Genomic DNA, 24420 nt, shown 5'->3' on the forward strand with positions numbered 1-24420 from the left:
ACCTTGGCCCGGCCCAGCCCACCCAATGATCACCTGCATCTTTGTCAAACACGAACATGTTTTTTTTTGTCAAATATAATGTTTTTTTTCAAACACGTTCAACACCTAAATAACCATGAAAAATAACATGTTCTTTTTGTAAAGACTTTATGTTCTTTGTAATGTCATGTTCTTTTTTTTGCCCATGTTCTTTAAAATATGTCTAATGTTCTTTCCGGATGCACCATGCGCATGGTGCACCCGGGTGCACTATACTATTTTCACTAAATCAGGCCATGAGGCAAGTCTAACTAACCCCAAAACACATGAACCTAGCACGAGACATGACTCGATTCAGTCCAGAGCAACACGACTAATAGATGAAAAAAAGTACTCTAGTCGTATACCCGTTAGATTTTTGTGGCCCATGCCATTGGAACTTTGGAAGTGTGGCAAAGGCTACACCTCACATACACAGATACACTAATTAGATTTCATACCTTTCTCAAGCACATTCCATAAACACAATTTTCAATTTCCCGGGAATTTCAGAGACTAAATTCCAAAAATGCCCCTACTTCTCCGGCCACCGTCGCCGTCGCCGCCACTCTTCCACTCATTCTCCGGCGATCACCCTAACCTGAATTTCATTCTCTCTCCAAAACTCAATAATTTCCCTCAGCATCATCGGACGACGTCGCTTTCCGCCTCCCGAAACGTCGACTCGTTCACCCAGAACTCGGGGTACTTGTTCAAGCTCAGTGACTCGGAGGCGGTGTCGCTTTCGGAGTACGATATTGCGAGCATTGGTTCGATTTACAGAAGGAAGCCTTTGATTTTGGGTCGTAGGTTGTTTCAGATTGGTACTACGCTTGGAAAATGGTTCGGAATTCGGTATATTGATGGGGTTATGGAGAGGGCTGATACCATGTTCAAGGTGATTGAATTTTCTTTCTATTCTTTCAATTTCTTCTTGGTTGCAATTGCATTGTAAAGAGAGCTGAAGTGAACTTATTAGACCTCGACTGAAATGAACTGAACTTATTAGAGTTGAATAAGTGAACTTATTTGAGCTGAACTGAATTGAAATGAAATGAATATTTTATAAGAGAAGGAAATTAGGAACTGAAGTGAATTGAACTGAACTTATTTGAGAGGTCAGCTAACTGAAAATAATCGTATCAGAAGAGGCCCATAGTGTCCATTTTCATATTCATGATCAAACTTTTTAACTTTGACTATAGTCATGTGAGGTACTGTTGTATTGTCTCCAATGTGTACTTTTATTATATTATCAAGTTTTTATAATTATTTAAAAAATTTGTAAATTAAGATTTGATGGTCAATGATAGACTGTGCAAACAAAATAAAAGACTATATATTATATGATGACCGATGTTGTTTAGAATGTAGAAATAGGATTCATGCTTCATAGTTTAGGAATAGTTGTAATATTTTGACTTTTACATTAATCATGGACTATCTTTGTTGATTTATACTTGTTATAAGTATAGATATTGGTTAAAGTTATAACAAAGTGACAATTATGAAAATGGAAACATTACAAGAATTTTGGAGCAGAGGAGGTATGGAATACATGTGAAAAAAATTAAATGAAAAAGAGATATATATTCGATTTTGACACTATCTCATTTTCATATCATCAACAACACCACCACCACCAACAAAGTCTTACATGAATTGTCATAAGGAACTGTCCAATATAGAAAAAGGGATATAACAAGATAATGAGTTGAAAGAGTTCGGAAAAAGTGTGTAAAGTGAGAAAAAGAAAGAGCACCCAGGTAAAAATTAAGAGAGTGCTAACTTCTAAAGAAAACCAAAAATAAAATTCAAGAAAGTTTTAGTAGAGTGGTAAAAACATGCGAGTAAAAAACATAAAGGTATGAGAAAACCTTAGCAAAGAAAATAAAAAAAGTTCATAAAACACGAATTGGGTAGAAAATGTAAATACTAATATAAAATCAACTAAAGTATATATGAAATCATGACATGTCGTTGACGGTGAATTTTTACCCTCCACACACCCATATTCAACACCATATTTCCCTCAATCCGCAAAGCACATCTTAAGTCGGCCATTCTCAGGGTCTATTAATAAGTGGCTCCATCTTAAAAGACACCTTCAACTCTTGTTTACAAGACTCATGATCTTTTTTTTTTTTTTTTTTTTTTGGGGTCTATAAGAGTATAGGGGCCAAAAAGGGCAATGATGTTGAAGGGATTCCATTACCAGTCTTTGATAGATCATCCTAACATTTTACCAGTTTAATTAGGATTGGTTGTTACTAGACAGTTCTTTCCTATGGGCACAAGGTTAGGGTCATGATAAAAGAGTTTTTATTGGACATGGCTTTCAATGGACATGATCTCTACTCTTTATTGGAAAGGGTCATTATTGGCGTATAGGGACAATATGATATCCTAATAATTTGTATAAGAAAATATAGAGTTGTCAAGGTTAATAAATTTACGCGTATAGTAAAGTGTTACTTTTTTTTTTTCCATCTCTTCTTTTCCCCTCTTTAATTTGGCCGTCCGCTATTGACCACACTAGCTTTTGGCCTGTTTTTTAAGATGACCCTCTGTTAATCCACACTGACTCGACCTGGTCCACCCGATAGCCAGGTCCGACATCCACTATTGTACATCACTGTACCTTTGTAGAGTTTGGACTTTATCAAAACTATTTAATTTATTGCTCGATGGGGCCTTGGGGAAGCTAACGTTTGGTAGATTATCAGCTAAAAGCAAATAGATGTTCACTATTAAATTGTATCATGATCAAGGACATAATGTGACGTTGACTCAGGTGCAATATTCTTACTTGAACGTCTTGGAGTGCTGCAATGGTTGTGTTGGTTTTGACCTTGAAGAGTTTTGACATTTGACTATGTTGTTTCGTTAGAAATTTTAATAAATGTTTCTTCTTGCTGTTTGCAGGTTCGAGCGGCTGAGCTTCGGAAAATTCTGGTTGAACTCGGTCCGGTATTGATAAGTCACATCGTCTTTGGATTCCATGATGCTGTCTCCAATTTGTTCATTCATGTTTTTGTGCTTTTGAATTATGCATAGCTTGTTCACATACACTTAATGTATCTGTTATCTCCATTAATTTCTGTTTGGTAACTCCATGCTCAGTCCTGTCGATGGTTTAGATATTTGTTATCACCTGATATACTACTAGAGCACTAGGTGCATGATATCTGCAATGCTTTTGTCAGATCATAGCTTCAAAAAGTTAATCTGGTTTTCTAATGGATGATATATAAAAGATGAATATCCTTTACCAATAGTCTATTGTTTCTGTGCATGTCTCAGCCACCAGAATAATTCTATCTTGCACTTAATTTATTATTCCTATTATTGCAGATTTCTGCATGGTTTTGTTTAGATATTGGAAGATTGGGGATAAAAATAAGGAAGGGAAATAAAATTTCTATATGGATTGTGTTTTTTTTTTTTTTTTTTTTTTTTTTTTTTTTTTTTTTGTTTGTGCTAGCTTATGACCTGGTTTATTTCTATTTTGGATACTCTTTTCTTGGGTAACCCATCTCAAGCTTTTCTTTCTCACTGCAGGCCTATGTCAAAATTGCTCAGGCTATTTCATCTAGATCTGTAAGTTGCCTTTATCATCAATTTAGTGTTTGTTGATGCTGATCTACTGTTTTGGATTTGTTAAATATGTGTATCTGTACAAGTAATACCATTTTGCTTTGAATACTTTCTATTTCTCAAGTTTTTGACCGAGTATTTCCTATTCTTTGTCTTCTGTAAACACGGAGGCTTGGAGCAGTGACTGGAAGCACCATTTAAAATAACTCTTTGGCTGTAAACTTAGCAAAAGGAAGTAGTACATGTAGAGAAAAAGAAGCTGCACACAATTTCTACTGAATTTTAGGGTGCTGTTCTATTCACCTCACTTATCTGAACCTTTTCAGCTAAACTTAACTAATTTAAAGTTTTTTTTTTTTTTTTTTTTTTTTTTTGAACTGCACTTATCTAAACTTTTTAGGATTTATTTTGATTGTGAGTTGAACTCAGATGAACTTGCTTTTCCTAATTAGAACTTATCCTAATTTTTTTTTTCTTCATGAAATTAGTGAATTTAAGGTGAGGAGAGCATATCCTTAAATTTCTTATGATGAGGTACCAAGGTACATACTTTGGTGGCATTACCAAATAAGGGTGTTTGTCTCACAAATATATTGACATAATTTAGTATTACAAAGAGAATCAGAGATTGGGAATAAATATCAGAACATGTGCAGGAGAATTAGGGAATTTCCCCATTACAAATGGGTCACATTATGCCAGTACACAAGTCCTTTCTTTGTTGCAGTTACCCTGAACAAGCTGACAGGATTACAGGATGAGGAGCCAATGTGCTGTTTGCAAATGATAATTGGTTTATCGATTGAATTTAGACCATTAGAGTAGGTTTTCATGCAAAGTTAGATCTTTCATGGTATCCTTATTGGATGAAGAGCCAATGTGCTGTTTGCAGATGATAATATTATTTTTTAAAAGGTGAAGTGAACAGGGCCTAATTAAGGATACTATGAAAGGGAGATGGTGGCGGCAATGATTTGGAAATGTCTAACACCAACTGTAACACCTCTTAAAGTGAATCTTTTTAAAATTGAAAATTCATCAAAACCTTGTGAGTATTATCCATTTCGTAATCAACTAGGAAAGTGAAACCCTTAATTAAGTGATCAAGCTAAGAGTAAACTATCAGAATCTCAAAATCCATAATAACAAAATGAGAAACTAGATTAAATTGTCTTTTGGTTAAGTAAATTATTCCAATTGCACATCCTCGTTTGTAGCCAATTAAATAAATGGAAGACGTATAAAAAGTAACAAACTCCCAAAAATTTGACAATATGAGTTGATTCCATTTTCATCCTGTGATAATAAGTAATTTTATTTCAAAAACATCTTTGAGGACATAAATTAAGAACACAAGCTCTATAACCAACTAAGTAATCACATTATTACATTACCACACAAAACAATCTAATTAGGATATGAAACACAGTATCTGGTGTCCTGGTGACTAAGCAGTAAGCACTGGCACCACCTATTTTAAGGTTGTGCTTAACCTTAAAGTGATCATAGCTAGAAATTTTACAATACATGTCTAGTGTCTACAACCCTCACCAATATTCACAAGATTGTGAGGAAGAATTTTGACATAAAAGTGTTTTGAACCTACTAGTAGCCTTTTCTCAGGCGTTGGGGGTGATGTGGCACTTATCTTGTGTTAAAATGAGTTTGGATTAATCATTATCTTGGTGATTAGCTAGAATTATACGAACATGTAACTAGGTGTATTTTTTCAAGATGTGTTCAGTTGTTCTCATAGAGACGTCGTTGTGGAGTTATATACTCTTTCTTCCCACCAAATTTTCCTAGTTGGAAAATCAGCACTGTAGTATATAACAATCACCGGTCCAGCTCATTTGATAAAGGGACATATTTTATAATTCACTATGTACCAGTGTTGGCAAGTTGCAATTACTTCCTCTTTTTTTTTTTAATTGCAACCTTGAGGATACTTGCTTGCCATTTCATAACTTTAATATCTCAAATTGTGGTTTTAGCAAAGAATATAAAAAGTTGATATTTTGAAAGTTTATTTCGAGACAAATCTAAAAAAATCCCACATGACTATTTTTTTTTCCAATGTATAATTCATAAAAGATGATCAAAGGAGCACTTGTGAATAGTGTAACATTCCAAACATTCTATTAAAGAAGAACAAAGGAAATTTTAATCAATGAAGGGTATTTTTGTCTAGCTATGTGGAACTGCTTTGGAATAATTAAGTATCATAGTTTATCTTGGTCAAACTTTACTTTGTCACTTAAGACATTTGTGACAAAAAGAGTTTTATTCTATGCTACTGAAATCTTTCTTGGCAAAGTTAAGTAGAAGCTTTTGCTTAATTTTGTACTCCTTTCTATTGATCCTTAGAAATTTGTTGTTCTTCTGATGTATAAACTGTTGTATGAACTGTTTTCAATGTTACTAAAACCGTTCACTCTTTCCATCTATTGGATGAATGTCAAAAAAGCAAGAATCTAACAAAGGCTCTTTGACATTCTTCCTCTTGCTGTCATAAACTCATGTTTATGTTTTTATCTTATGCATCAATTCTTCTCGTAGGACTTAATTCCACCATCGTACTTGGATGAACTTTCAGTGTTACAAGACCGTATAGCTCCATTTTCCAATAAAGTGGCATTTAGTACCATTGAGAAGGAACTTGGGATGCCGATAGATGAAATCTTTTCAGAAATTTCATCAGAGCCAGTAGCTGCTGCATCTCTTGGCCAGGTATCAGTAATTGTTGATTCAAGGTTGATGTGGAAAAGAGTAAATTACATTTTAGGGGTATATATTTGGTGCTCCTTTCTGCGTTCTGACATAAATGATATCAATGTCATCATCTTGTTACTGAGAGATGGAGGGGGAGAGGGGGATGGGGGGCAGGATTGGGCTACCATCTGGCATGAGAGGGATGTTGAATGCATGTATATAGGATCATGACTTTGTGAGCAATTAGAAATCTGGTTTGTTTTTAGGAATCTTAGCCTATGTAGGCTCATACTACAGGAAACATGTCAATTTTTTTTCTGGGACTACTCCATTCCTAATTAAATGGATCACTTGTGTTGGCACATAGTTTTAGAAGAATCTTTGGATAGTAATATTATATTGTGAAAGTGATGCAAGTGGGTAAACTATTTATTAAAATAAAAGGGTTTAATAAGAAAGAGAAACCACAAAAAACCTGAGTGAAGATCATGGCATAGGAGAGAGACAATTATAGATGGTTACCCAATATAGAAGTGAGACATTTATTTTGGAACGGCCAAATAAGGCAAGTGATGTATTTATATAGGAATGAATGGAGGGTTTATTATTTCCGACGCACTTTTGTGTCCCTAGTTTCTGTTGTGTAACTTTTATTCAACTGACACTTCGTTCTTTTCGTTTCTGATTAAGAAAAAGATTTTCTAACCAAAAGAATGTTTGAATAGGTTTATCAAGCTAGACTTCGGGCAAGTGGACAGCTGATTGCTGTCAAGGTCCAGAGACCTGGTGTAAAAGCTGCTATTGCCTTGGACATATTTATATTGCGTTTTGTTGCAGGGATGATTCGGAGGGCAGGAAAATTTAATACAGACTTACAGGTAATGATGCTATTTCCTTCTTGCAACAATTATAAACTTAAACATTCACAGGGGATGATGCATGACAGTAATAGAGTTGATTCAGCTGATAACAAAATCATGCCACATGACATCAAGTGTTACACTTTACATGACACCACAGAGTACACTTCCACAATGCATTAACATTGCTTGAATTGCAATTGTAACCTCTCCACAATTTAAATCCTAACTAGTAACTGTGATGCTCTCAGGTTTTTTGAATATGGAAATAATACATACAAAAACAAACAAGCAAATGTTGGCCTTCACTTCCTTGCCACTGAGGCACTGATGGACATCCTATGTTCTTGTTTTGAGAGGTTGAATGGACCTAAATTTATTCCCTGTTGTCCTCCCTCTTTCCTCTTTTCCAGTTGACGTTTAACATTATAGTTACTCTTCTTAGCACTTTCACTTGCTTATGAGCTTTATTCCTGGTCAGCTGCAGCCATGCCATCTTGTTCTCTTTTTTTTTTTTTTTCCAGGTTTTTATTTTTTAGTTTTAGGATCTAGACACACACAAGTCAAGACCTTGTTTTTTCTATTCGCAAATTCCCTCTTTGATTTTAGACTTTAGATCTTGGTCTACTTTCTCCCTATTTAGCATGTATAGTATGATATATCAATGTTCTCTTTGTTACTGGCTAAACATACTTTCCTCGACACCCCCATAAATGGTTATTTTTGTGCAGAAAGTCAGTAGATTCTGAGTGACCTATGAACACAGCAGGTCATATGTATAGTCCAGTCTTGGAGAATTACATTGTAGACTATCTGCAGTGATATTGAATGAATACTGCCATTGTTGTGTTGTAAAGGGTTGTAAAATGCAGTGGATCTTGCTTCTATGGCCTATGGGATGAATTAATGATTGTCATTGAACTGCAAAAGGTCTTATGTTAGTTAGTTCTTGATATTATTGTTTTGCTCATGTCTGAGTGAATTCGAATGTGTGTGATACATATCAATCCATATCAAAGATCTATAATTGATCTATATGGAATGATTCCTAGTATTGTACATAAACATGTATTTCTAGGACTATTCATCATTTGTTCATTATATTCTTTTAAAATAATTAGGAAATGTTATGAAATAAAAGTTGCAAATATAAGTTCTGATTAGGAATCCACATCATTTTTTTTCTTCTCTTTCTATTGATGATTATAATTAAACAAGTGGATTATTATTTGCAGGCAGTTGTTGATGAATGGGCATCAAGCCTTTTTAGGGTAAGTTTATTTCCTTTGATCATCATGTCTGCATATTTCTATGATCATCTATGTGCCTAAAATTTTGACCGAGGGCCTTTTTTTGGCTATTGGCTCATCTCGTACTTGCTTATGTTCTTAATTATAGGCATGATAGGTGTCACCTCTGTGTTGAAAATTATGACAAAATTTCCTTTAACTTTGGGAAAAGGGTGCATTGCTGCATTTTTTACTATCCTACTAACTGAAGGAAAGATTTTGGATGCTACTAGTATAATGCATTTTCATTAGTTACTTCTTTCTCAGATTCTATTATCTTGTCCTGTCTGTTGTTACTTTCTCTCTATTTTTTACACTTACCATTACCATTTTATTTTAAATTTGTTATAATGGTCAAATGTGAGAGATGAGATAAGAAATATCCTTAGAGCTTCATAATGAATACAGGTAAATCAAATTGAATGCAGGAGATGGATTACAGGAAAGAAGCAAACAATGGATTAAAATTCAGGTGAGTGAGGCTAATTATATATTAAAATGTTGGAACTTTTAAGGTTCTCTTTGGCAAGGAATTTTCTGTGTGTAGGTAATGACAATGTGTACAGTCCTTGTTATTTTCAATTTTACTACGACTGAAATATCTAATGGTTGAAATTGACGTTACAAATTTGAACTGATTTTTAATGACTAAAATTGATTTTTGCTCATGACTGATATTAACTAATCATGGATCTTTTTAACTAGATAAAAATGGCCAGTATCATATTTGCTGAATGATGAACTATAGTTATACATCATCATCGACTTCATTATTATTACTGAACAAGATTTAACTAAGAGATGACATAGAATTAAGTTTGGGTGGCTCAGATAGAGAGCAGGGGACTATTGTTTGGGTTTATGAGGGTGGGCATTTACAATAGCAAGGGTTTAGGTTGTCAAAAAAGCAAGGATAGGGAAAGAAGTTATTAAAATTCAGTTGAAAACTTCTCTTTTTGATTGTTATTGCCGATCATTAATTCCAATGGTTCTTTTGATGTTGTCATTAGTTTTAGGTTTTAAATCTACTATTGGTGCTACAGGATGTCGCGACATGATCTTTTACCTTTTTCTTTTCTCCTTGTCAATAGTGGTATGATGAAGGTGGTAAGAGTAGGTCCTGATTATATTTTGTTTCTATATCCAAACTTCCTATATCCAAACTGATAACATTACAACCAGGAACCCTTGAAGGTCTCTTTCAAGTCTCTATTCTTTTAGACAAGGCATCTTTTAAATTTGTTTGAGTCCAATTTTATTTTATTTTATTATTATTATTATTTTTTTTTTGAAAATTTCCTATGTATATAGAATAAAAAGCCCTAATTTGGTAGTGTAGCTACATGCCTACAATGATAACGACCTAATATGATGTTTATTGAGGTAGGGGTTTGGAGAGGTTCGTATCCTTACCCTTATACGTAGATGCTTTTTGAAAGGCTGTTTTCAAGGGAAATATAAAATTGAACAAAAAGAATGTTATATGTTTAAAAATAAAGATCAAAATAGGTAATGTGATAGAAAGAAAAGTAGTTCACGATAGAAAAATAATACTAATTGCATTAATATGAGTAATAAATTTGCATGTTGAATGAACAACTATACAGTTTTTTTATTAAATTAAAAAAATAAAAAAAATACAGTTATATAATTAGGAAAACAGAGGTTTTTCTAAGCAAGTCACATTCCTCTATCTTCCTGGAATTTACATTCCAAATACTTCATCCTAGTGTTTTTCCCCCTGTTTCTTTATACAAGGTACACACCGTGTCCAAAGTTTTATATAATTTTGTAGTCATGTTTTATTAAGGTGAAAAGGCTCTAAAACTCTCAGTTGTGGTGTCTGAGACAATGTCTGACAAGTGTCCTCAATTACGTATTAGTCTAGACTTTTGCTCTGATGTCCTATTTGGCTTCTTTTTATTGCAATTTCAATATTTAGAGTTTTGTGTTGACCTTAATTAAGGATGACTGCCTATGGGCTGCTTATAATTTTGGTTTGGTTTCTGAATCAAGTCTCTTCTCCTTTTTGTTATTTGGGACATCTTTGTCCTCTCTTCTGCCTTCTTAGAAAGAAATTTTGCATTCTTTCCTGTTTTTCCTCAGCTCTCCCTGCCTCGTCATATCTGTTTGATTCTAGTATGTAATTTTCTTTCAATACCTGCAGAGAGTTGTATGGTGGTCTTCCTGATGTTGTGGTTCCCCAGATGTACATTGACAAAACAACTCAGAAAGTCTTAATCATGGAATGGATTGAGGTAAATATCATTCTATGATTTCTTATTGCCTTTTACATAGCTTCCTCATCAGCACATTTATTTGGACAGTTTCTGGACAGTATTTTTTTTTTTTTTTATTTTTTTTTTTTTTTATTATTTATTTTTTATTTATTTATTTTTTTTTTCTGATATTTTGGACTACTTTAATTCAGTGTCTGATTAAAGAAGTTTTAGATGAGCAGTGTGAAAATGCGTGATAGAAAATTTTTAAAATTTCCTGCATATGAAAATGTTGTGCTCCATTTTTGTTGATATATTTGGTGGGGTACACTTGTGTTTTCCTGAGTGCAATGTAGATAAAAAATTTCTGCATACATGATAACATAAAATCCTCTCTTGCTACTTCCAAACATATAGTTAATAAACAGAGGTGAACTTGTGTGTTCTCCAGTTTACAGTTGGTCATTCTTCATGAGCCTCTTCAAACAAGCTTCTCATGCAAAGGTTTTAAGTTTTGTAAGGACCTTGGGATTTGGAGATTAATGCAGGTTATGAAGTGAACTACAAGAAAGTATATCAGGACAATCTCTATTTCTCTAAAGAGGTTCTCCGATCTGGAGTCATTCTTTATTGATCAGGACAACCTTGAATGAGATTCTCCAATCCAGAGAGTCCACTAGCATACAGCATTGGTTAATTGAGCCGGTAGATTCTTTGGTGGAAGTTCCTAGAAGGAGCACTGTCCTCTCTGGCCAGAGGGTCAGAACTTAAGCACTATGAACTATAAATTGTTCTCCAGCTTGCGATTTTCCCAGTTATGAACTTACCCCATTCCAAATTTGAGAGTACAATAACCATACCATGCACTACCTCCATAACTCCATTCTTGAAAGTTTTTCACATTATCTATTTTAATAAAACACATTTACTACATTACCCCACAATATTTACACCTTTCCACTCACTCGTATATTTCCACCTATTTCTTACACCCACCCATCATTTTACACATCTTCTCTTACTTTTTTCCACCTTTTTCTTATACCCATCTACCTTTTTTCAATCTCTCTTACTTTATCCACCTATTATTTTACACCTACTCACAAGATCAACACTATCTTATTATTCTCTCCCATTGTCATCATTTGTGTGCAAATAGTAATGGTAAAGAACTTTTGCGAACGAAAATGAACTTCTACAAAGTAGAATAAGACTCATGAAACCTGCAAATATATTTCTAATTGATGAAAATATTCAATTGCTTGCTATATGCAGGAGCATGAGATGGTTGTTGTTAGAGCAAATGAAGTAATTAGCAAAGAACAATTAAGAAATCTGATAGTAAAAGAGACAAGAATTTGGAAGGTGGGAAAATCCTTTAAGCAATTACTTGAAGACTATAAAACCCACCCAAAGCAAGGAGAATAGTTGTATCTCTCACTAATTTCCACTCTAAAGCAAATGGGTTTCAAGAACAAGAACCCTAGTTTTCAATGTGTTTCTCTCAATTTGGGGATAAATAACAAAATAACCTCAACTGGGTATTTATACCCCGTCAATATTGGGTCAGATATCAGGTAGGCACGAATGTGCCAAATATGGCACGGACGTGTTAGCCTAGATAAATCAGACCAGAAGCTTTCAATGTGTTTCTCTCAATTTGGGGATAAATAACAAAATAACCTCAACTGGGTATTTATACCCCGTCAATATTGGGTCGTCTGGAACTCTGGCTGCACGGAAGTGCCAAATTTGGCATGGACGTGCAGCCGTGTTCAGGTCAGCACAGACAACTCATAGTAAACCAGCTATAACTTCCTCGTTTCTCATAGGAATTAAGCTTATGACATATCGTTGGAAAGCTCTTGAAACAAGCTTTCACCTTTAATTTGAATCATCTAAAAATTCAAAATAGTTTGATAGATATGCTCAGTTGAAGTTGACCCATTCCATTTTTCCTTGTTTAACACAAGTACTTCATCCTTTAGCTTATATGCTAAACCTCGATTGATTCTCAAGTCAGTAGTGTTTTGAATCCCTATTAGAGTACTAAACTGAATTGTTGTTGGGCACATGTCACAAACTTACTTATCATCCCAATGCTTTGATGACCAACTTGGTTAATTCCTACTTAACACCCTAGAAAACCATCTATATTAGATCTGTTGTGAATACCAGCATGTTAGATTTTTTTTGGTAGGAAGATAACTTCTTGGGTTACTTTATGCTACAAGAAGCTTAGCTGTTGGAATTTTCCTTATTTTGACTTAGCAGGTCTAAGTGAAGCTTTAAAAAACTGTAAACATTATTTTCGGGAAATTTTGTGTAGAACTACCCTAAAGATAGGGTCATTTGTAAATAACTATCCATTTTTTTTATTTGTTTAGAACTACCTGCAAGTTTGGAAAAGTTTGGGTAGCACTACCCACTAATGTTTTTCGTCCCATTAAAACGTTATTTTGACCCAATTTTTTACTTTTTTCAATTACAATAGTCAATTAATGCTAAAATAAGCGAAAACCCTAATTCAATTAAACCGTCAAACCTTAGAAATTAAAATCCTCAAATAATACTACACTCAAGAACCCTATAATAAATTACGACTAAAACCTTAATTAGGTTAATTAAGGTAAATTAAAACCTTTATACAAATTGGGAGAGTTAATTGGGTGGCAAAAGTGAAAAAAGTGAGCTCCGATAACGTCTTAATTGGACGAAAAATGTTAATGGGTAGTGCTACCCAAATGTTTTCAAACTTGTGGGTAGTTCTAAACAAATAAAATAAAAATGGGTAGTTGTTCACAAATGACTCAATCTTTAGGGTAGTTCTACACAAAATTTCCTTATTTTCGAATTTGTTTTCATCCTAGAAATGAGAGAATTAACTGATTTTTTATAAAAAAAATTTATTCAAGAAGTGTTTCACATAAGTTTAGAATCTTTATGACACAATTTATTAAGGTGAGATTTATTTGTTGAATTCCAGACTTTGTATCTTCTTGTGAGCTTTTAATTGTTTTAGTAAATTGCTGGCCATTCTTATAATTCAATCTGAGAACTTAGAGGCCTTAGCTTGGATTGTGGTGATCCGTTTCCGTAGTCGCTACCAATAAACTGGCTTAGTGCTTCTAAGATAGATTTATGTACTTTATTACTATTAATAACACATAAGCAACAAAAGAAAATTCCTTGTTTCGTTGGTTTGTCTTGTTTGTTCAACATGTCCAGTGGTTCAGATAGTGTTCTACACCGTACCTCAGTTTCTTATGTACTCCCTGCACCCCCTTTTGTTTGCTCCATTGGAGGAGAGTATTAACATTTGGTTGAAAGAATTGATGAGAGAAAAAAGTGGTGGGGTTAAATGTAGTCGTTGTGAGAGTAAAGTTGTGGTCCCCAACAACCAAAAGTAGTATGGAGCAAATTTAAAAGGACGAACTAAAAAGGAAAATGTGGCAAACATTAAGAGACAGATGGAGTAAATATTTAACTTTTGGACTGAAATGTATTTTACAATAACATCAATTCAACAAGTTTGTTCATACATTATTAATATTAACTTTATAGCAAGTTGATACATGAAGGTAAAGAATGATATTGTCGGTACTATACTATAACTTTGACTTTGATGGGTTTAGACTATTATACTGTAGTATTATCATTTGTTTACTGATATATATGATCTTAGAATTCTCTAACTTAATTCCACAATTAGATTAATAGTCCTTGCTTATCTTATTTGTTCTGTTTGTATGTTATCTCATTGTTTTTGACGTTTACTTTCTTTTAGGGGCAAAAATTGGCTGAAGTTAAAGATCTTTATCTGGTTGAGGTAAATTCTTTTATTGGATGGTGTTGAGAAAATCTTTACATTTATTCTATAGTCAGATTCTATAGCCTAATGAAAATTGTGTTCATGGACAGGTAGGAGTTTATTGTTCATTTAATCAATTGCTGGAGTATGGATTTTATCATGCAGATCCACATCCTGGAAACCTTCTGCGCACATATGATGGAAAACTAGCTTATTTGGGTAATTGGGTTATCTCTTTCTCTCTCTCTCTCTCTCTCTCTCGCTCTCTCTCGTGCAATGGCTGTGATGTGTGATCTATGCCTGTTTTTCCATTTCAATTTTCAGTGTCTGCCTTGTTTTTCCCGTATTTACATGAAGTTTGCTGGGCTTTTCTTATTTCTTTTATCTATTTTCTGAATTGTGAATAATTTCATTTCAAGGACACCCATGACTCTCATTCTGTGATAAAAATTAACGTCTTTAAACTTTTGGATTGATAGAGGGTTGGTATTTTGTTTGTGTTTGCTTGCTGCGATTTCCAAGTTTTGTCTGCCTGATGGATGTGGAAGAGTAATGCACTATCTGGTGCTATATGACATAATCTTTAAGTTAAAGAGAGTAGAAAACCATAAAACAGGACAACCAAAGGTCGAATTAGCCTATTAAAAAATCATGAGAATGCATGCCAATGGTGATGGATATTGCAAGTATGCATCTCAACACCAGATGCCAGATTATAAAAAAAAAAAAAAAAAAAAAAAAAAAAAAAAAAAAAAAAAAAAACCACACCAACATGTTAGTAGCCATACTAAAGTAAAAAATGCACTTATATTCACCAAAGCACCCAAAAGCCTGCCATAGATGCACACTTTTAGTTTTTGAGACCTCCCTCTGCTATATTCTCCTTTGCTATCCACCTTGCCTGCTTGTGGCCTCACAAAGAAAGCAAAACACATCCAGCGCTTGAATCTTTAACTAAAAAGCGAAGATCGAAAGACATTAGCCACCTCATTCTGAAGGAAGAGATGAGGTTAGTGAATAGTGACATGAGTTTTAATTTTATTTGTACGAGGATTATAAGGTAGTAAAGTACCATATTTGCCTCTCTTACTGTGTTACTGGAGCATATATAACTACCAGTAACTTTGGAGATGAGAGTTTAAAGTGTTCTTGTGAATCTTGTCACCACCTTTTCAGACTCATATTGGTGAAAGTCTAAATATCTGTGTAATGTAATTGAGGCACAAGGTTAACAGATGGTTTGACAAAGTTCTACAACCTATAAGACTGCAACATTATCAATACCCCAAAGCCTATATCAAGGCTCCTTCATATCCTTCCCTGGGAAGAGAAGCGGGGTTGGGTGTGTGCAACAACAATCTACTACTACCTCAGTTAAATATTAGTTGCAACTTTGGAATATTTTATTTCTCACAAATAATACCCAAAGTTGCAACTAATATTTAATGGCGGTAGTATTTCACAATAATTAAGAAGCGTAGATATTTATTGCAAAATGAATATTTAGTCCATTGCAATCCAAAAACTATGGAATAATGATTCTTTGGCTCCATTTTGAAGCAACAATGTGCTTCTGTGGTGTTTATATATGAATAATTACTGATTTAACTTTTTTTGCTGGTATAGCGAGTCTGCATGGTATAAAAGGATTAGTGTGTTGGTAGAATGCACCATTGTGAACTACCTTTCCAAATTTGTTGTCAAAATCTCTTGGAGACTTTGGGAAAGATTAAATAGCATGGTTGCTTTGAAACCCCTGAAAGCTATTACTCTTATTTTGTTAATGTGTTAAATGTAAGAGTATATACCAAAAAGAAAAAAGGGGTATGTTGGGTATATACTCTCTCTGTCTCTCTCTCTCTCTCCTTTCATCCTTTCTTGTTATGCTGTTGCTTGTCCTTCCCCTTCTCTCTCTAAAAAGCATCAAACCAAGAGTCACTTCCTGTCATAAATTGTGAAAATAGTATAGTGCACGGGTGCACCATGTGCATGGTGCATGGTGCACCCGGAAAGAACATTAGACATATTTTAAAGAACATGGACAAAAAAAAAGAACATGCTAGTCTTTGAAAAAGAACATACCTGTGTTTGACAAAAGAACATGTTTGTGTTTGACAAGAACATGACATTACAAAGAACATAAAGTCTTTACAAAAAGAACATGTTATTTTTCATGGTTATTTGGGTGGTTAAACGTGTTTGAATAAGAACATTATATTTGACAAAAAAGAACATGTTCGTATTTGACAAAGATATAGGTGATCATTGGGCGGACCGGGCCAAGGTTAAAAAATCAGCTCACTTCTCGAGTCGGGCCAAGTTTTGGGCTGAAGTTTTTGTGCCCAAACCTGCCCAAAATGGTCCGGCCGTGCGGGCTTTTCGTGTTGAGTATAAAAAATCAAATAAAATGCATAATAACGCAATCCCAAACCCGCCCAAAAATTTAAATTTACGGGCCGGGTCCGACCGAATTAGGGGGTGAAATTTTTTTGCCCAAAACCCGTCCAAAATCAAGCCGGGTCGGTCTAACTTTGATCACCTCTAACCAAATAACATAAAGTCTTTACAAAAAGAACATGATAATACAATAAAGAACATGTTCTTTTTTCTAGTTACTCGGGTGATTGATTTTTTTTTTTTTTTTTTTTTTTTTTAATATACATACATTAAAGAACATATTGTATAATGTAAAGAACATATAGTTCAAACTCAAAGAACATATTAATCAAATTCAAAGAACATATTATGCTCACGTTCTTTATAAATATCTATAATGTTCTTTTTTTCGCCCATGTTCTTTTAAATATACCTAATGTTCTTTCCGGGTGCACCATGCGCATGGTGCACCCGGGTGCACCAACCATAATTGGAATTTTGAACCCAAATTTTGAATGAAAATTTTCTCATCCTCCGGTCCTCCCAACTGGAGCATATAGTCACTAATGTACCCAAAGCATAAGGACTAGGGGAAGTGCATCAGATACTGTTGCAATTGATGCATTGTGCAGCTTGTTTGTTTATTTGTTTCATTTTATTTCTAATATGTGAGGACATTTGCCTTACAAAGTCACCCTGTAAGTCTGTAAGTATTACTAGGGCGCAAGTACTTTTTATTTTTCTCATATTCTTTTGTTTTTTCACTTCCAGACTTTGGCATGATGGGTGATTTTAAGGAAGAACTACGTGATGGGTTCATTGAAGCTTGTCTTCATCTTGTAAACCGGGACTTTGAAGCGTTGGCTAGAGATTTTGTTACTCTAGGGTATCTTGTAGTAATATTCTTGTTGTATTTCTGTAGTAGGCTTTCAAATACAATCCATTTCTGATATGCAGTTGATCTTGACAGGCTTCTTCCACCAACTTCAGAGAGAGATGCTGTCACAAAGGCATTAACAGGTTTCAATCTCTTGTGTACTAAAATATTCTGTTGCCATGGCTAAATACCTAAATTCTGAGATTGATCATGGTAAAACTTCTTTTTTCCAGGTGTCTTTCAAAATGCTGTTTCTAGAGGAATTCGCAATATAAGTTTCGGGGATCTCTTAGGTGACCTGGGAATTACCATGTAATCTTCAATTTACCCTATTAAGAATGACTATGTTGCTTTGTTGTATCAAGAATGACTCTCTGGGGTTTCAAGGTAAAAAAATCTGTATGAGGAAATGGATTTGTTTAAGGTATAGAGAAGGCAAGGAAGAATAATCCCATACCTCAGAATTACATTACCTGTTGTAGTAATTGTGAATTTTTCTTCTTGTCTACTAGTAGTGGTGGTGTGAGAAACGATGATTTGCATCCAATTCTTTGTTTATATGTAAAAAAAAAAGTTATATATTGAAGGACAACAAGGGAGTCATATGCTAGCAGAGGGCTAGAAACTAAGAAATTACCATTCCTAATTTTAGCATGTAAAATTTTATGCACAGATCCAAGGAAGACTAGGAAGACTGATGGTCAAAATGCTGAGCCTGGATTTTAACACTACGATAGTCCAAACTCTGAAAAGGAAAACTTATGAACATAAACTAGCGCTTCTCAGAAAGATATGCTGGATTTTATTCAATATTAACTTTCGACTTTCGTCAAGCTAAACCAAAGTTGCTATTATTGAATGTTTGTCTTAACTTTTAAAAATTACTAGTATCAATAGATGATATGCTGTTTACTCAATAAGTTAGAAAGATTCTTTAATGAAAGATTTACACGAAACACATGAATGCCTGCATATATGTTTGAGAAAAGAGAAAAATGTCTATTGTTTATGAAATTGCAAGTGTTTAAATCTGCTTTAAGGAATTTGATATTGACTGCAAGATAAAGTTCTAAAGATATGCATATATGCTGTTCATTTCAGGTATAAATTCAAATTTCAGATACCCTCATATTTTTCGCTTGTCATAAGAAGGTATTGCTTCTTTTTTAAACGGATGCAGTTCTTCGTTGTATCTTGGGACTTAATGATGCTACAAATATATGTAAATGTTGATACTGAAAGTTACTTCATATATTCAGTTACTCAGGGCTCTGTACTAAAGCCTTTTGGTATCCAGTAGTCTTGTAGCTTTCTTCAGAAGAGGCTTTGCAGTCTGTAAGTGTGCATGTAGAAGAAATACGTGTGATGTAGACCATGCAAATGCAGGGAATTCGGGCAATGATTATGAGATGCCAGTAGTTTGGGTAGGAAATTTGTGAAAATCTTTGATCATAAGGTATGTGTGAAGGTCAATGAGTGAAACAGATGAATGAAAATATTGAAAGTTTGAAACATTGAAGTTTATTCAGGTGACCTGTTGAGCAAGGACATAAGCACATACTCCTTTTTTTTTACTCGCAACACTTCCTTTTAGGGAAATGTCTAAGTACATGGAAGATTTGCAACATGACTATATTTGGTAGCGTTTGAATATTAAAAAAATACCATTGCTACCGTTACTTCCCCATTTCTCCTCACCCTTTCCTCTCTATCATTTAACAGCCAACAACACTAGTCAAGATCTCAGCCACACCCACCACCACTATTAGCTGGCATCAAACCAAACCCATATCTGCTGTAAGTGGCCTTATCTATACTTGAAGCCGAATCTATTCAGATCCACCCCATCTCCTCCTTCCTCCCTCCCTCTCCACTCCTCCCCTTCTGGCAATCCAGCCACCACCGCTACAAAATTACACCAGTCAAAAACGGAACCACGGTCTGCGATTTGTTTTCCGTCTTAATAACCCATAGTTTTTAATTACAGAAAAATCCGATTCAATTTCCTGACCCAATATTCTTAAAAAAAATATATTTAAAACTAAATCAGAGATGTTGACTTATTTATTATGAAGATAAACAAGCCATATTATTTTTTTTGTTGTTTATATGTAAAAATTTAGAATGGAAAACTAACGAGAATAATCATTATAACGTCATTCCAAGATAATTGTGTGTGTGTGTGCGCGTGCGCGTGCATGTGTGTCTGCAAAAATGATATTTGCTTTGTGTGTGTGTGTGTGTGCGTGCACAAAATGATATTTTCTTTGTGTGTGTGTGTGTGCGCAAAAAATGATATTTGCTTCATCCTTTGTATATCAGCCTGGCTGTCTTGGAGGGTATTGCAATTAGCTTTGATCCTAATTACAAGGTTCTGGGTAGTACATACCCATGGATTGCCAAAAAGGTCCTGGTGGGAAGTTCACCAAAGTTAAAGTCATCTTTGCAGTCTTTACTTTACAAGGTAGATTGTGTGTTATTATGTTTTTAATTGTTACCATTCTCTTATGTTTAAAAAGTTTCTTTATCATGACTGCATGCTGTGTGCATTACATAATCTCTATTCCTACTATCTTCTTAGGATGGTGTCTTCAATATCGAGCGTTTAGAGTCACTACTAAATGAGGTGAGAACCCCCACCTTGGCAGTTGGCAACTTGGCACCCCTTTATGCCTCTGCTTGTTCTTGAATCTTACTTTTTTTAGTTGTTCTTGGGCTTATGTATATACACTTGTCATACATGTTCACTTGTAAACTCTTCTGTCTTTGAAAATTCAATTTCAAATTATTGGGTATATAAAGTGTTGTATATAACACTTGTCATACATTTTCAGTTGTGAGAATGTTTTTTTCCCAAAATTCATCTGTCGTCGAAAATTCACTTTCAAATTATTGGGCATATAAAGGGTTAAGCTGTAACTGATGCAAGATACATTAACAAAGAACAAAAAATTATACTCGCAGAATTATGTAGTACTACTACTAATGCATCTCATGGCATTGCCTTTGCTACTTTTCTTACTAATACCCTTGATTTTTGTCACAACAGATGCGTCGTGCTAGACTAGATAAGACCCAAGTAAAGAAGGATGAATTTGACAAAACTATTGCTGCCAGAGATATTTTATCTTTCACATTAGCAGAGCAGGTACAGTGAACTGCAGAATCTTGATCCGCTCTTCATGTTAAATGGGCACATGTGCATATTTAATTGAAGTTTGTATTCTGTCCTCTGTGGAGTTTCTTTTAGTCTCTGTATGACTTGCATATTTTTCTAATGTATTATAATAGCAAACTCATGGTTTCACTATTGGTACATTTGGTTAAAAGAGCATGTCAATACACACAAGATAAGAGAAACGAACAAATTATACGATGTACAATGCTCACTTTGTTAATTTCTGTTCCATAATCATGAGGAATGGATTGTGCTTGAGAGCTTTTTTGCTGTCTTAAAGTTTCATTAGGGATGTATTGGCTTCTATGGTATTTATTGTAGATGTTAGATGTGGATTATAGGGGACTACTTTGACGGGTTCTAGATGACTTATTGATTGACCTTTTTTAAGGGGGCAAGTATCTTATATAGACTGTAATACATTTTATACTATATCTTACCGAAGCGATGTCCCCTATTTCTTTTGTCCAGAAAAAAAGCTCGTCTAAAGGAAATACTTGAAACAAAAGGAGCACTATCTCTCTGTCGTATTTCTAACTCTGTTTTATTTCAGGGTTCTTTTGTTCGGGAGATTTTTCTTGAAGAAACTGCGAAGGTGAGAATCATAGATGTGTGGTGAAAAGATCGGGGGGTGGGGGTTTGAGAGACACATATTTTGTCTGATTGCTTGTTTTTTAATTATAGGGTTTAGATGCATTGGGGATTGCTACTATAAACTCAATAGCTTCTGGACCTGCTGCATATCTACCCTTTCCTGTTCCAATTCTATCATTTCCCCTGGCTGATGAGGATGTTATCAACTTGAGGAACTTCCGCCGCATTGTGCTATTGGTGTCAGGGCTACAGGACTCTGGAGTAGTAAGTATCTCTATAATTTTTTATACATACACTATCACACTGGTCAATGCAGACAACAATCAAGAACATGCACTGATAAGGCTATTTCATTTGTGAGCTCTAGCATATGTATATTTAGTAGGCTAACTCATTTGTAATGCTGCAGTGGCTTCCTTGTTCAATGGTATATTGTTTATTGGTCTCAATGGTTAAAATTATCAATCCCTCCATCCCTTATTCAACTTTTTAGTCTATTTGTTTGGATGTCCAAAAAAGATCTTCATTATCCCTTTTGTTGAGCTTGCTCTATCTATTAATTTCTTCTCAATCATTTTCCTCTATTCAATATCAATATATCTGTCTATTGAATATTTTTTCTTAATTTCTGATGTAAATAGAAGCTGGAAGATATATATGGGACAAATTACAAAGTACTTATTTTGTAGCTGTTGGCCTGTTGCCTAACCCTTTAGCGACTGTCACGATTCCTCAAATTTATTATTTTTAATTGAACTCTTCTCATTGATTCTTCTACTGCGATTTTGTTGCAATATTTGCAGCAGCTTCATGCCTTTATGAGGCCGTGCAGATAATATTACCATAAAGAAGATTTTCAAAAGAAATTTGGTTCTTTTTTCGATTCGACTGCAGCTTTCAAATGTTTAAAATCTATACATGTTTTGATGTTTATTTGGGGAGGTGAACTTGCTTGAGCTCTAATTTATCTTGTTTAGTGAGCCTGCTAGTTGCTTTAAATATTCCTGTTACATGAACTCTGAGTTTGCTGCTAGACATGCATTACTTAAAGTTGGCATACTTGGTTAAATTTAATTATTTTCTCAGAACTCTTCCTTAAGTAATGCTGTATGATCCAATTGTCCCATTAACTACACTAACTTTGCATTCAGTGCTACTTTTTTCAAGTGTGCAGTAGGCACTTCTGGTCATACATAGGATCAGTACTCCTACACGCCTACTTTGTATACTTCTCTTACTCACGAAGTGAAGAAATTAAATTTACCTAGTGCATATGAATTCAGACTCATTACTCACTACTGGACTACTTATGAGCTGACTGAAACAGAAATGAGTCAAGTTCTTGTAAAAGCAACTCAGCAATAGATATTATCTGTTCAATTTTAACTTTGAGAGCTTACTTTATTTATTTTATGATACCATGCTAGATTTGCACTGGAAATAAATTAAGATCATGTTGGTTCTGTTGTAGGAAATTGAAAAGATCAATGAAAATCAGCGGTCATCAACGATGGACATATACCAGCTTTTTTATCGGCTTCCACCTACTCAGGATATTCAACCCGTCCTTGCAGTTGTAAATGAGGTAAGAATTGATTGATGTTTAACATAATTTTTTTATGATATTAGCATTGTGAGGATAATGACTGGATCACTTTTCAGTAAGATATTAATAAAAATACAGCTACATGGACCAAGAAGTTGGTCAGTGATGGAAATTTTGCTCATCTTGCTTTCATAGAAAAGTAAATTAGAAGTATTAGGACTTTAGGAAATGTGAAAATCTTGAAAAACAAGGATCAGTTATGAGTTCTCATCTTTTTGGTGACATAAAAGGTTTTGTTGTAAGATTAGAAGTATTAGCTTTCTTTTGCTAGATTATATAGATCTACATATTCAATTTCATAATTTTTACCTTGTACCATGTACAAACGCTGTAATGCACATTTGTTGATTATATAAATGCAATCTTTTCATTATGTTCCTAGTCTTAATATATACCAAATGCATCCTAAGTTTTCTCTATTTCAGCTTCCATCAGAACAACAGCAGCAGTTGTACAGTTTGCCATCTGAGGTGCTTGCAAGATTTCTATCGCGTGTTGCTGCAAGAACAGTTCGTAGATTTTTACTTTGAAGATTCTATCTAATGCTTCATGCAAATATGCAATGCGAAGGAATGCATACTTCCACAGAAATACTGTGTCGTAGATTTGAAAACAAAAGTTCAAATTAAGTTTTGCATTAAAATTTATGGTCTTGAAAAAAAAAAGTTTGGTCGCATAATTAAGCCATTTACAAGGTGAAGGACTGTTATCATTCTTATCAATACAAATGCATAAGAAATGGTAAAATGCCTTGATAGGATTTTTGTTTGTTGTGTAAATAGATTTACAATATGCACAATTTTATTATGTATATTTTTATAAATGTGAAAATTGCGACTATTCATTCAATGAAATGTGATTTTTCTAGTAGTTTTCTGGTAAAGATTTTTGCGTAATTGAAAAGGCTAGTCTTTTACGTACAACTATACAAGGTTAGTCTTGGCAAGATTGATAGACATCCTTGTTAAAAAAAATGCTACAAGATATAGTGATATAAAAGTGCACATGAAGAATGTTCGATATGCAATAGTCGTAGCTTTGTTGAAATGATAATTTTATTTGATTCGTTCAATTGTCATGCAGTAGTTAGATTTAGATCTTGTCGTAAATGTATATTGTTATATCAATCTATTTTATTTTTTAAAAAAAATGGAAATTTAGTTAGGACACGTGCGGTGCAACCTCTACTATACCAATGATGACGTAAATTATACAAATGTTTAAGCTAAAGAGAGCGTGTGTAAATAATTGAGTGGGTTTGAAAATATGGCGGATAATTTAGA

The 24420-nt window shown here is 34.2% G+C and overlaps 1 protein-coding gene across 1 annotated transcript; it reads left to right on the forward strand.

The window, feature by feature from the left end:
* Window positions 1-461: 461 nt before the first annotated feature.
* Window positions 462-24007, forward strand: LOC145639093 (putative aarF domain-containing protein kinase At1g71810, chloroplastic). Its single transcript, XM_081690237.1, has 21 exons — window positions 462-916; window positions 2944-2988; window positions 3580-3618; window positions 6175-6345; window positions 7053-7205; window positions 8423-8458; window positions 8905-8948; window positions 10644-10734; window positions 14483-14524; window positions 14617-14725; window positions 17654-17768; window positions 17853-17902; window positions 17993-18071; window positions 18861-18911; window positions 20082-20223; window positions 20341-20385; window positions 20809-20907; window positions 21491-21532; window positions 21622-21795; window positions 23003-23116; window positions 23563-24007. Exons 1-21 carry the CDS (start codon window positions 548-550, stop codon window positions 23665-23667), a joined length of 2115 nt encoding a protein of 704 aa, XP_081546363.1. The 5' UTR covers window positions 462-547; the 3' UTR covers window positions 23668-24007.
* The last annotated feature ends 413 nt before the right edge of the window (window positions 24008-24420 follow it).

Source organism: Chenopodium album, chromosome 7, assembly GCF_948465745.1.
Source record: "Chenopodium album chromosome 7, dcCheAlbu1.1, whole genome shotgun sequence".
NCBI classification, from domain to species: domain Eukaryota; kingdom Viridiplantae; phylum Streptophyta; class Magnoliopsida; order Caryophyllales; family Amaranthaceae; genus Chenopodium; species Chenopodium album.